This window comes from Saccostrea cucullata, unplaced genomic scaffold, assembly GCF_032062105.1.
Source record: "Saccostrea cucullata isolate Sc308-1 unplaced genomic scaffold, CSIRO_AGI_Scuc_v1 ctg14126, whole genome shotgun sequence".
NCBI lineage: Eukaryota > Metazoa > Mollusca > Bivalvia > Ostreida > Ostreidae > Saccostrea > Saccostrea cuccullata.
Window position 1 is genome coordinate 2,786 of NW_026920068.1, and position 13,225 is coordinate 16,010.

At 36.0% G+C, this 13,225-nt stretch overlaps 1 protein-coding gene across 3 annotated transcripts; it reads left to right on the forward strand.

Moving 5' to 3' along the window:
- The first annotated feature begins 517 nt into the window (after positions 1-517).
- LOC134242731 (uncharacterized) lies at positions 518-9,484 on the forward strand. 3 transcript variants are annotated; one of them, XR_009986914.1, is made up of 5 exons: positions 518-607; positions 2,076-2,225; positions 3,762-3,868; positions 4,428-4,571; positions 8,684-9,484. XR_009986914.1 is itself a non-coding variant. In XM_062724857.1 (3 exons), exons 1-3 carry the CDS (start codon positions 3,739-3,741, stop codon positions 8,776-8,778), a joined length of 369 nt encoding a protein of 122 aa, XP_062580841.1. In that variant the 5' UTR covers positions 3,366-3,738; the 3' UTR covers positions 8,779-9,483. The 3 variants fall into 3 exon arrangements, 1 of the variants encoding a protein (XP_062580841.1); XR_009986915.1 differs by lacking the exons at positions 518-607; positions 2,076-2,225 and adding an exon at positions 2,259-2,893 and having other exon boundaries at positions 8,684-9,483; XM_062724857.1 differs by lacking the exons at positions 518-607; positions 2,076-2,225 and having other exon boundaries at positions 3,366-3,868; positions 8,684-9,483.
- The last annotated feature ends 3,741 nt before the right edge of the window (positions 9,485-13,225 follow it).

Below are 13,225 nucleotides of genomic sequence, written 5' to 3' on the forward strand. Positions count from 1 at the left end.
ATAAGCCTCGTGATCAAAATGAAAGGAAGGGGTGGCTTAACTAACAAAAACGCATGGGGACTAAGCCCCGAATTTCAATGCCTATAACGCATGTTTGACTATTTTTAGAGTGCGACAAAACTGTGTCCAGAAAACAAAGTACACAACATCAAAAATACACACATTCACAGTTGTATGTTCAAACTTTACATGCCAGGATGACGGAAAATGTACATGTAGCTACAGACTATGAAACTTATACGATTGCAAGATACTATATTTAAAATCATAAAGTTTATAAAATAAACTATCGTGAAAGACAGAATACAATGCAGGATAACTGAACGATGGAATATTACGATTTAGAAGTTAATTAGAAGAAGCCAGCCAATGTCCATATAATTTATTTCAGAATATAAAGATTGATTCACCATTACAAGAGAATTGACCAGCACGAGAAAACAGTTTCAAGCACGAAAAAGTGATGTATTTTTTTTTATACGCGTGTTTATTTTTCTTCAATTTTCTGTCCGTTTGCATGTCTATTCTCGATATAATACTTATAAGAAGGTTTAGATCGTTGCATTCCGATGTACATATGTGCTAATAGTCCTTCTCTGGGTTACATGTAATATTGTTTCGATTATTTGAGCTTAATATATTTGGATATGTACATGTACATTTGTTTTGAGTCAATGTTCCCCTTTGACACAGTAGAAGTTTAAAATACATTGTATTTCACTCTGCTGTCCTTTGGATGATTTCATTTAGGTTTATGATTTACAAATATTAATGGTATGATCATGCATTATATCCATTGAAATCTGATGTAAACATAAAGAATATATTTCCAGAGACTGTAGACATTACATTTTGTACCACTGATTATGTACAACGGGAAGTAAAATCGATGTCAATGTATTAATACATTTAGAGATAAAAAACTTGGAATATCAATGAGAGTGGTCCTCCTACTTCAACTCAGTAAAATAAACTTTAATGTGTTATAAATTTAACATTAATCGGAACGCGTTCGAACGGAGATCAACTACCTTTTTTTTCAATTTTTGTAGAGAAAAAAAAACAAGCCCGGCTCTATATAAGTCACATCCCTATTCATATTGAAGTCAACGTTTACATGAAGTTTTTCTCATATCCTTTGGAAGATAAATCAATTTTTTTTATTTTAAAATAATGCATTAATTAAATAACCTAAACATTAAAAAAAAAAATCATATTATCTATCTGCAGTACTCAAAAGATTGTAACTCAATCGGCAATCCTCGGCTGAATCCGCTACACTCCATTCATGCGAGGTACAAGCCATCCGAGGAAATACTTGTGACCTTTACTTGGAAAGGTTATTGCCCTTTGTTAACTCTCCTGTTAAAATGGCAGCATCCCGTTATTATTTCCAAAGTGTTCACTTTCAAACAGTCACAAATTTTAAAAACTAAAGGTAAATTATGTGTTTTACGGTGCGGTCTTTAGCGTTAGGGAGTTACCAATATGCGGCTTTTTATAGTTTGACACTGAAATAGGTATGAACAATTACAGGTGTTTTAGGAGTAGAGTATCAAAGAGTGCTTTTTTAAATGAAAGGTTAGTTTGACATTTATTTATATAATATAGATTTGATTGTACTACTTTGTGAATGTGCCTATTCAAAATACTCTGTAAAACAAAGTCGAAAAAACTTGCGGTACTTTACGCAAGGCAGGGGGAGGGGGCGTCCTTAAACACATGTCATTCAACACCCTCGAGTACAACAATATATATAGACACGCACACACACTCACACACAATATTTGTTGAAAAATCTTTTGTATCCTCGTGAAAACGACTATCTTATACAACCCCCATTGCAAATGAGCTTGTGAAAAATTCATAAGTTTTATATTTTATGTACAGAGAAAATTCAAATTGACTTTCTTATGCATACTTAGTACCCATAGTTTATTAATGCAAGTGCACATTATGACGTCATTATTCTCCCCCATTCAAGATAATAAATCACATCAACAAAATTACGTCGGTGCAATTTATTCCTTGATTTACTTATCCCGTCAATATGTAATACGTTTAATTTTTTTTAGGGAAAAAAAATTCCATCCGCGTACTGCCCACATTCGGCTATTGTTTTACCTTAGATGAGAGGGCAACTAGAAGAAACCTTTATCTGATTGAAGAAGCACAGGTGCCCGTAGACAGGACCCCCCCCCCCCCTCCAGAATACAGGAGAAAACGTGAGTATACTAAAATCACTCAGAGAATGATTACATTTTATGATAATGATTTTCATTTTCAAAATATTTTTAAAAAGATATAAAGAAAAAAACTCACATGCATATAAAAAATAACTTGAATTAAAGGGTAATGAAATTTTCAACTTGTATTTAGCGTAAACGTTGCTATTCATTCAACGATTGGTGAGTTGCTGGTGGTAAGATCCTCTGTGCGCATTAATAACAATAGCCATATAAGGCAAACAAAGGCTTGTCTGTCAGTGTAGATGATAATGCTCATTTTTTACCAGCGAGTCGGTCACTAGTGAGCTCTAATTTTTTGCCGAAAAGTATCCGATATATTATTATTTTAGCACCCCCTCCTTTAGTCATCCTTTTTCTGTTGAAAATCATGAAAGTCTTTCAGAAAGGTCTGTAAACATTTATTAAAGGAAATGTTTTCAAAAGAAACAGGCTATAGCAATATCATGTTTACTGCCAATTTTATTTATAAATCCGAATCTACCCTATAAAATGTATAAACTTTGAATGAATCAACCTTAACCACGTGTCTTGAATTTAAATCACAATAACATTAGTAGAGGTGCAACAGATGTTTCCTACCTCCATCTCGAAAGAGTTCCGCTACGTTGAGCAATCGCAAAATCAAGTGTGATAATTTATTCTTGGTGAGTATTCTCTTATGTCTATCACCAATAGATTTTGTTAAATTATTACAAGTAAGTTTGGTTTCATTTAGTAATAGACCAGTGTAGTCCTGTGATGCTAGAAAAATTAACTTGTTGCAGGCTAGCTAGGTTACTACGGAGGAAATGTCATCCCGAGAAAACTACCGTTGACCAAGGCAAAGTCGATGTCAACAAGGCATTTCGAGGGATGACATTTTTACGTTATCCTCGCTAACCTACAACATATTAGTGGGTCAGATAAGTCATGAGGACCTTTTGCTATCTGTTTTGTTCGTCGTCGTGCGTCATCTTTACTTTGCTTCTCAGCTTCAATTCTGCAAGAGTTGAAAATTATAACAGCCAAGTTTGGTTTATAAAACCTTTTGATGTTAATAATGGACCAGTGTAGTCCAGAGATGCTAGAAAATTAATTTGTTGCAGGTTAGCTAGGTTACTACGGAGGAAATATCATCTCGAGAAAACTACCGTTGACCAAGGCAAAGTCGATGTCAACAAGGCATTTCGAGGGATGACATTTTTACGTTATCCTCGCTAACCTACAACATATTAGTGGGTCAGATAAGTTATGAGGACCTTTTGCTATCTGTTTGTGTTCGTCGTCGTGCGTCATCTTTTACATGGCTTCTCAGCTTCAACTCTTGAAGAGTGGAAAACTATTACTAGTACTGAAATGTCTTTTTATTATATTTTATGAATTCTTTCGTGGACTATACGTGATATCTCGGATAATACCAGATTAATTTCGAGAATTCTTTCTAATTTGTTCTCAGTGAGTGAGAGTCAATGAAGTGTGTAGCCCATTTGCCTTTTGTTATGTCTTAGTAATGTCGTATTTTTGCTGTTTTAGGCTAGTTTTAGTAATCAGCGTAATCTCCCTTTGGTGGAGGACCTTAGGAGCACCAGTCAATAGGACGATTAGACCAATATCGGATGAAAGATACCACATCATTTACGGTAACGTTAAATAAAACCACAAGACATATTCTGTTACAACGAAATTGATCGATTTCGTTTGTTTATTTGTTTGTCTCTCTGTCTGTTGTCAATTTTAACCTTTAACACAACTTTTGAACCATGAGAGATAGCATCGTCAGAAACCCACGGGTGATCTCGTCTTTACTTATCACCCGTGGGCAAACACGACGAAAAATCGTCGTATGTAATTAAATATGCATGGCTCATTTGATTGGCTGCTTCACAGAGTCGCGATGCCAAACAACGAATCACAGTTCACGTTACGCATGCATGTTCGGCATTGCCAAAACATGTAAAGGCTAGCATTAATCTCCAAATATATATTTTAATTTATTTACTTTTTAAAATTCAAAACAAGTTATTTACTTTTTAAAATTCAAAACAATGCGCAAAAATTTATGTGTCATCTAAATATACAGTTTGTATACATAAGCTACACAGCCCACTCCGACGAACTGTTTGGTCAACCCTTGTACTAGTAGACTCAGTATCTCCATTTAACTGTTATCATGAAGATTTTATTATTTTTTCATCGCAGATATCATCTCAGGAACAAGGACTTTCAAAGAGAAAAGCAACAATGGAAGAAAAAATGCAGCAAGGATGATTCGTCGCTGGAGAAAGAAACACCATTTGTCTGTTGCCAATTGCCTCAACCCATTGACCGCGGCTCAAGAAAAAGGTATTTTGGTTGATGGTAAAATGGTTTTAAGGTTAAATGAAATTAGTTCCGCGGCAAAACAGGCATTCGAGGAAAGAAAGTGTGCGGGTTCACGAAAAATTCGACATTGTTTAAACATTACAATAAAGCTAGGCCGCCGTTCGAAAGAGGAAAATTAATCGGCACAAACACAACGCTTCTCTTACAAAATGAGGTTTTCCAGTGGGGTGTCGCATTGATAAATGTACAAAACATAGCTGCACCAAGAAAGACAGGTTATTTCCCCTAAGTCTTAACTCATCATTTTATTTTTCTCCACCTTCTTTATCTCCAATGGAGATAGGATAAACGATTCAAATAACGGGTATGCTCTATTGTTCTTTATCTGATTTTAATTACAATTCACATTCGTCTATATATACATGTATATGAACAGCCTGCTTGCCGAGAAAATCATTATGTGCATTAAAAAAAACATGATTTACTTTCATGTATAATAGCGAGCGCAGCGAGTGTCGCGAAGCGACGCTCGCGAAGCGAGCTCAATAGACTAAAGGGTAAGAACAGAGGAAATTCGGATTGAAATCTGTACATACGTCAGGCAAATTTCTCTGTGCAAAATTCCCAGAATTCCTGCACTACCCAATGTCCTTTGCGCAAATAAATCAAAAATAGTAAAAAAAAATAAAGGAACATTGTTTCTTACCGAAATCTTAACGAAATGATTTTGCCTTACCTTATTCAAAAAAATACCCCCATGCCACAACACCGGCCTTCACCTTGCCCTTCGGAAATGATACATATGACGTCACCGGAAACTTACGAATTTTGACGATATGCTAATCAAGTCATGTCGGTTGCTTCAGTGTAATAGATAAATAAATAAACAATAACGTAAAGCATAAGAAGCTTTCAGTTTGTAGAAATCTTTCAAAGAAACAAAAAATAACTCTGCAATGTTTTTCGACCAAAATTGTGCTAGGTCTATAGTTTAAACCAGACGCTCGGCCGTTTCCGTAAGCTCCGACGAGCTCCGTGACGTCGTGTGTCTCGTGCGACTTGATGTTTGAAGTGGCTGATCAATATTTCAAGTGTTTTGATGGTACAACTGCGCTCGCCTCAACGGTCACACCGTAAAACATATTATTTATAACATTTGAGAAGGAAAAAATTAGACAAATTCTTCTTATTTAGAGTGTGCTGCAATATTAAATACGATTATCGTTTTATGAAATAATTCCACACATGTGAAATAACTTAGGAAAATACATGTAAAACTTAAAAAAAAAGGAAGTATAGCCTTGCGTGCGCATTAAACTGAATTGTTGCATGCTCTTCAAAATCAGTCCTTCCTTTAAGAAAAACATCTTCAACCTTTTTTGAAATAAAAAATGAATTAATCATAAATTTAATCACACTGGTATTGATAAGTTTTAAAATATGTACTTGTATATACAGATGTATGAGTAACTTAAGACTTCAACCGCGTTTCTTCCCAAGTCATGTACAAGAACCGAGGAATAACGGAGAAAATTGAAGTACTTTTTAAAAATCTATTAGTTCTGGATTTATCGTAATACCGGTATAATATAGGCGTCGGGAGCAACCTGAAATAAATAAAAAAGGAAACAAGGCAGGAGAAGGTGACACTTTAAATATGTAAATGATTCTCTTCATCTACCTGTAATAATATTGAAACCATGCACATGTAGCCCAGAAATTTAGACAAAATATATTCACAATGACAGATGTAGATGTGTCGGGCCTGGAAGAGATTTTGTCGTCACATAACGCCCATGGCACGCAGATTTTTTTAATGTGAAAAATAGGAGAAGGAGTAGGCTGTATGTTTCACTTATAAAAAGGAAGGATTAGTCGTCAACTCGCCTCTCTTTAAAATATCCTAGTTGTTCGTTTGCCAATACCCCACGAGGACCCATGGATAATGCCTAATTAAACACGTACAGTTTATTAATGAACTTAATGGGAAAAAAAATCACCGCAAAAATTAAAACATGAATTGAAAAAAGTTTCAAGATATTCTGGTGAAAGGGGCCAAAGATAGATCCACACCTCAATAGTGCAGACGACAGCGCCGCCTATAGAGAAATTCTGACCAATGAAATGCCGTTTTACTTGTTGGCGCGAACTATAAATAAATCCAAACGTCTAAAACGAAAGTAGGAACGGCCTGATTACTAATGGATTTGAATTTAAGTAAAAAACAATTACTACACATTATCCTTGGATTAAATGGTTTTCACTTTGATGAAAGTCTCATCAACAACGACAATTTGCGCGTGGATCAAATCGACGCCATTTGTGACGACGCCATGCTGTCGCCAAGAATCTCAGTTCCATAGGTATTGTAAATGACATATAGTTTTCAATAGATTTCTTTTATTTTTCATATACATACGTGTTACCTATAGGGAGAGCTTCGCTCGCACGGGCCCTTCGGGCCCGTGAGAGGGCTCCGCCCTCTGTTAAAATTGATTTCAAAGCAAACACGGCGTAATATTTACTAAACCTCCGAAATACGGGTATAATTTAACCAACTAGGCCTTAAACAATAAGTTGAATAACAATCAATCGATCTAAATCATTTAATTATACGAACAATGAAGAGAAACAAAAGACCAAATAAAGAAACGAATCTTTAACTTAATATAAACGCGTGTTTGTATTAAAATTACGCCAATATATTGATGAATAAAGGAGAAAAGTTACTGCATTGAAAATATGACCGAATTATGGCGTTATCAGCACCTTTATGGCGTCAAGTCACGTGATCCAAACACGGCGGCTCCCATAAATAAGGTTAGGGATTAGAGTTTATGATGGTAAGGCCCCTTTCCCCTGAACAAGCTTCCAGTTGGAGCTACAGTGTACCATTCTCGCCAAACACATAACATTATGGAAAATAGGGTACGACCAGTCTGTTTATATCCATTTGAAGTTAAATCAATTTAAATTTTAAACATTTTTATTTGGGGGGGGGGGGGGGGGGGTAATTATTAATTCTATTTATACCCTCTTCGTAGAACAGTACATATATCGCTACAATGCCCATCTTTAGTCTGCGCTTTATATATGTACAAAGAACCGTACATGGTCATGCATAAGAAATGTATTCCCTGGTCACTTAAAAAGGTTTGTTATTTGGTTAGGTGTTCTCCACACTTATTATCTTTTAAAGACACATTACTGAGGGCTTTGTTTATCATATCTCCAAACACGGGAATTTTTGAGACAGAATTAGATTGCAAACTTTCTTTGAAACATTGTGATTAATTTATAGATATAAAGAATTTAGGATTCAGTTTCTGCGTCATCAATTACACATTCCTGTGTGGAGCGGTAATGTATGGTGTCCGGATAGGGCCATTTGCGTTAGCGCGACATCGCATTCAGATAAACGCACCGTCGCGATAACACACAACACGCTGTCGCGCTAACACATAACGCGCCGTCGCGCCAACGCAACTTTGCACAACGCGCCGTCGCGCTAACACACAACACACCGTCGCATTAACACAACATTGCACAATGCGGCGTCGCGCTAACATACAACGCGCCGTCACCCTTACGCTTACAGCGCATTTTGCAAAGTTGTGTTGTTAGCGCGACAGCGCGTTGTGCAAAGTTGCATTAGCGCGACGGCGCGTTATGTGTTAGCGCGACAGCGTGTTGTGTGTTATCGCGACGGTGCGTTTATCTGAATGCGATGTTGCGCTAATGCAAATGGCCCTATCCAGACACCATAGTAATGAGAATCAATCGTCTTATTGATGTGAGATGTAATGTTGATAAGCGCGCAACATTTTAATGAGGAGTAGCGATAATGATTAGATAGTTTAGCAGTATCATTGAACTCCCAGCGTACTTCATGATGAGGATATTTAGGCGTAATTTATAACCAAATTACCCATTTATTATCAACACGGTAATTGGTTTCAAAACCCAATTAGTATAACTTCCGAAAGATTTTTTTAAAAATCATACATAATAAATATTTTTATATAAGATAACTGCATTTTAATTATAAGGTGACAAAAAGAGATTATCATTATTTAATTACATAATATGCCTCGAGTTTGTTATAACTGTAATTTTGTAATTTTATTTCATAGCCACCATGAGAGCTGCCATATTCGGTTCATCCTACGTGAAGGTAGCTTCAAGCTTTACAGACTTTGTCCTGCCATTTGAAGTCGGGTGGTTTTGAGTTGGTGGGATGACAGCTTCTCAACCTTGTCCAACTGGGTACCGATAAAGTGCGAAACGAAATAGAAACGAAGCGAAACATTGTTTTTTAAATCAAGGTATACCTGTATACATCAAGTTATAAGATGTGATGTGTAACTGTATATGGTCTATTTTTACTTCATATGAAATTCATATAGTAAGCTTGTTTACACAGGCAATTGTTTCGTATAAGGGGTATCCTACTTGTTTTTAACACTACAATGAAGCGCATTGAAGTGGTAAAATTTTCCGTTTGGATGAAACGTTTTGAGCTATCTTTAGACACGCCCATTTCTTTAGAAAGGCAATATCGGTCAAATGAATTCAATCGAATACCTGTAGAACAGGTATTCCATAAATATAATAGCCAATCAAATTGACGGTCTACATAAACACCGAGTAAGCACGTGTTCGACTGATACATGTGTTATGCTAACTCCAATAAACATGATAAAATCATAATTATGTACAAATTCGTTTCAATGCGTGTTTTACAGAAGCGGGGACTCTATATATAGCTCTTTCTTATTTAAAAATCTTCATTTAAGTGTAACCCATGTTGCTTGTTGCGGAAAGTGGGGTGTCCTAAAACATTACGACGAATATTTCTTTCTCTTCTCTAAAGAAATGGGCGTGTCGTTATGTTATAATTGACGTTCAAAACATGACTCAGAATGTTTCATCAAAATGGAAAATTCTACCACTTCAATGCGCTTCATTGTAGGTACCTAACTCAAGTTCAGGCACCCTCGCTTCAAATTCATATTTTGTTAATAAATCAATAATTGACATACATTAAATTGACATCGTTCGTTTTGAGAGAATATTTCCTTGTCAATTAAATCCTTTTAGACGTCTTTTGTCGAGCCTCTTTATTGCAAACTACTCATTTCTCCCTCGAAAATTACACCGATACAAAATAAGGCCGTATGAACGTAGATGTCATACACACTGCGGTTAGAGTTACATGTATAAGTGAACGATAAAACCACCCAGACACCTCGCATTGAAATACTCGTAAGTCTCTGTAAAACTTCAGTTTTGATAGATATGTTGCATCATGGGCGTCGCAAGCAAATTGACAGGGGGTGGGGGGGGGGGTGGCCGCGCTTAACCAACCAGAAAGGAAAACCCCAATTTTCAATGCCTGTTTAATATATATCTTTGCAAAAAGGTTGGGGGGCTAAGGGTCTAAACCTCCCTTCCTTTATGTCATACTTAATTTTGTTAATATAACACTAAATAATTACCACTTAATTACCTCGATAAAAAATAGGACCGTCTGTACGTAGGAAGGATACACAAGATTCCGGTTGGAGTTACCTGTATAATTGAACTATAAAACCAGACATCTCGGAATGAAATACTAAATACTCGGAAATCTCTGGTTTATCCTATGTTTTAAGACATTCGCTACATACAACAGTACAGTGACTTTATTTCGACCCGTACATAAACGAGCCTTTACATGTAACATATCAGTTTTGATAGATATCTTGTATCTATATAAATAAGGGCTGGAAATAACTGTAAGACATAAAAATTTGAAAATAGTTCACATATTGAAATTTTACATGCATATAGTACGTACGTTCGTGCATATTTGCAGCTGGCAAGCATGTAAATACATCATTAGACTGACAAGGGAGCATAATTTTTCGTTAATCAAATTTTATATTAACAAGTGCAAGAACTACATATGAATTTTATTTGAAGTAAAAAAAGTCCACAAGCAGTTACATATATATAAATATATACATGATTTACCTTGAGTTGGGGGAAAAACACAGATTTCAAAAGTTTGTTTCGTTTCGTTTTGGCAGGTTTCGTTTTGATTATGTTTCGTTTCGTCTTGATTTCGTTTCGGTAGATTTTGTTTCGTTTCGGTAGATTTTGTTTCGTTTCGCACTTTACAGGTACCCTGTCCAAATATCATCTCCAAGATGTTGAGGTACAACACGGACATCGTTGTAGTGTGCTTAGGGGGAAACGACATTTCCAGTGGAGCCGAGGCGTCTACAGTCATTGACTGTCTGACAAGCCTTTTCGACCAAATTAAAGTCTTGAATCCCAGCTGCAGACAACCAGAGATTTTCTTCACAGATATTGTTTCCAGAGGAAAATTTCGATTTCCTCTGCAGCGTGAGGAGGTTGATGCAAGGCGTAGGACTGTTAACAATAAGATGAAGACAATCCTTGGCAGAACCTACATCAGAATAGATGTCAAATTTCCCAGACATTACCTTTCCGATGAGACCTACTTCAACGGGGCGGGAAGAGTCCTCTTCTTGCTTTCAATAAGCAAGACCATCAAGAGTCGCTCCTAGAAGTTGACAATAAACAGCCAATAAACAGCCCTTGTAAGGGCAATTCAATTAATCGAAAAGATACCTATGAATACAGACGTAGAAACGTCGCACCTGACGTACATGTATATGCCCATTTATTTTACCGAACTTACCGGTAAATGAAAAAGAAATACGTAATACCTATAAATATACACATATAATATGTAATACACAATTACTAAAAACTTCTTTTTTATAATTCCCGGATATTTCGGCTCAAGTGATATTTGCTCGAACTTTTATTTAAACTCGTCATATCTCGTCATATCTACACAAAACATTTTAGTTAGGAATTTAAAACAAGAAACATTTTTATTTAAGCGGCAAACCACAATGTTCCTGTTATGAGGCAACAAACTGAAATTACTTTATCTGTTATTAATAGAATATATATCATAAGAATCTATAAATATGCCACATTAAAACAGTGCATGCAATATTGCAGGCGCATATTTTATTTGAACAACCGATTTTTTTTCATACATAAATTTTATAAGTAGCCTATCACGAGCTAATTACCGGTACTTATGTTAAAACACAACAAATATTCGGAATCTCTTTCACTCACTCTAGCATATCCCAAAGGAGGTGTAATCCCCCCCCCATCCCATCCAGATTTGCTAAATTGCATTTCCTGTTATTTTGGAAAAGTATAAAACGTGCTTTATCCTTGTCTGCTGCAGCAAAAATTTCGTATTTGTGAGAAATTAAAGTTATACATATAATGAAAATCCTTAGAAAATGTATACATGTACAATCTGTACCTATATGTACATGCTAATACTCTCTCCGCTTCAAATTTCGTCAATCAGGATTCGATCAGAATTCTTACCCGATTATTTATTTTATTTTAATTGCATTTTTACAACATGCCATTAAATTCTCAAATACCGTAAACAATCAAGAGGAATTAAACAAATCTCCATCAATTGATCGAAACAATGTAGTTCAATGAAATCATTTGTAGCAAATTAGATAAGACAAACCGTTATCATTAAAAACACTATTTTCAATCTTTGACGGACATTTTGTTGGGGCAGACATAACGAGAAGACGATTTTGGATGATCGTCGGACACTTCGTGACGGCAGAAATAGTGTGACGATTTTGGGGGGGGGGGGGGGGGGGGGCGGACATTTCTTGGCGACGGACATAATATTACTATTTTTTGGGGAGAAAGGCGGACATTTTGTAGCGGCGGACATAGTGTGACGATTTATCCGAAAAAGAGGCGGACATTTCGTGATGGCGGACATAACGTGATGATTTTTCCGAAAAAGAGGCGGACATTTCGTGACGGCGGACATAACGTGACGATTTTTCCGAAAAAGAGGCGGACATTTCGTGACGGCGGACATAACGTGACGGCGGACAAAACGTGACTCAACAAATGCCAATCAAGAAGAATCAAGACTATATAACAATAGCAATTTATTTACAAATAAACATGTACAAGAGAATCAGTTATCACTACCATTTACCATCACCACCCACGAAGTTCCATACTACGTGTTGGCCGTAAGAACAGATTATCGACGGAAGTATGAAAAAAAACATTGGTAAGCCAGTTGTCTGAAAACGTAGAGAACAACATTAAAATACTTTTGTTAAAACAAACTTCAAGAATAAAAAAAAAAGAAAACAACACTTACTTAATTGTAATTACTCACATTCTCTTACAAATACCAAAACAAAAGCCCCACGTTTTAAATGAGCTGCACAGGTACCATGTAAAGCATTACCTTTCCACACAGCATTGGAGAATTTGCTACTTTTGCCTACTGAAGATAAACGAAAGGTTGGTGAGAAATTTCTATTATAATTACCCAAAAATAAGCTTGAACTCTTTTTAGGCCCAAATTATAGTACATTTCTTTTTTCTATTACTGAATACCTTATTTCTCTAACGAGCAGCTACCAACTAACAGATGCGACTGGATACGTCTTTCTGTCAGGGTCTTGCATCAGAACAGCATCTTGTTTAATTTGGACGCATCTGTTCCCTTGTTAAATGTTTTTGTTAGGTCTGGAAGTCTAAGTATAGACTAAAAGTGACATTGATTATCCAATTTGTATAAA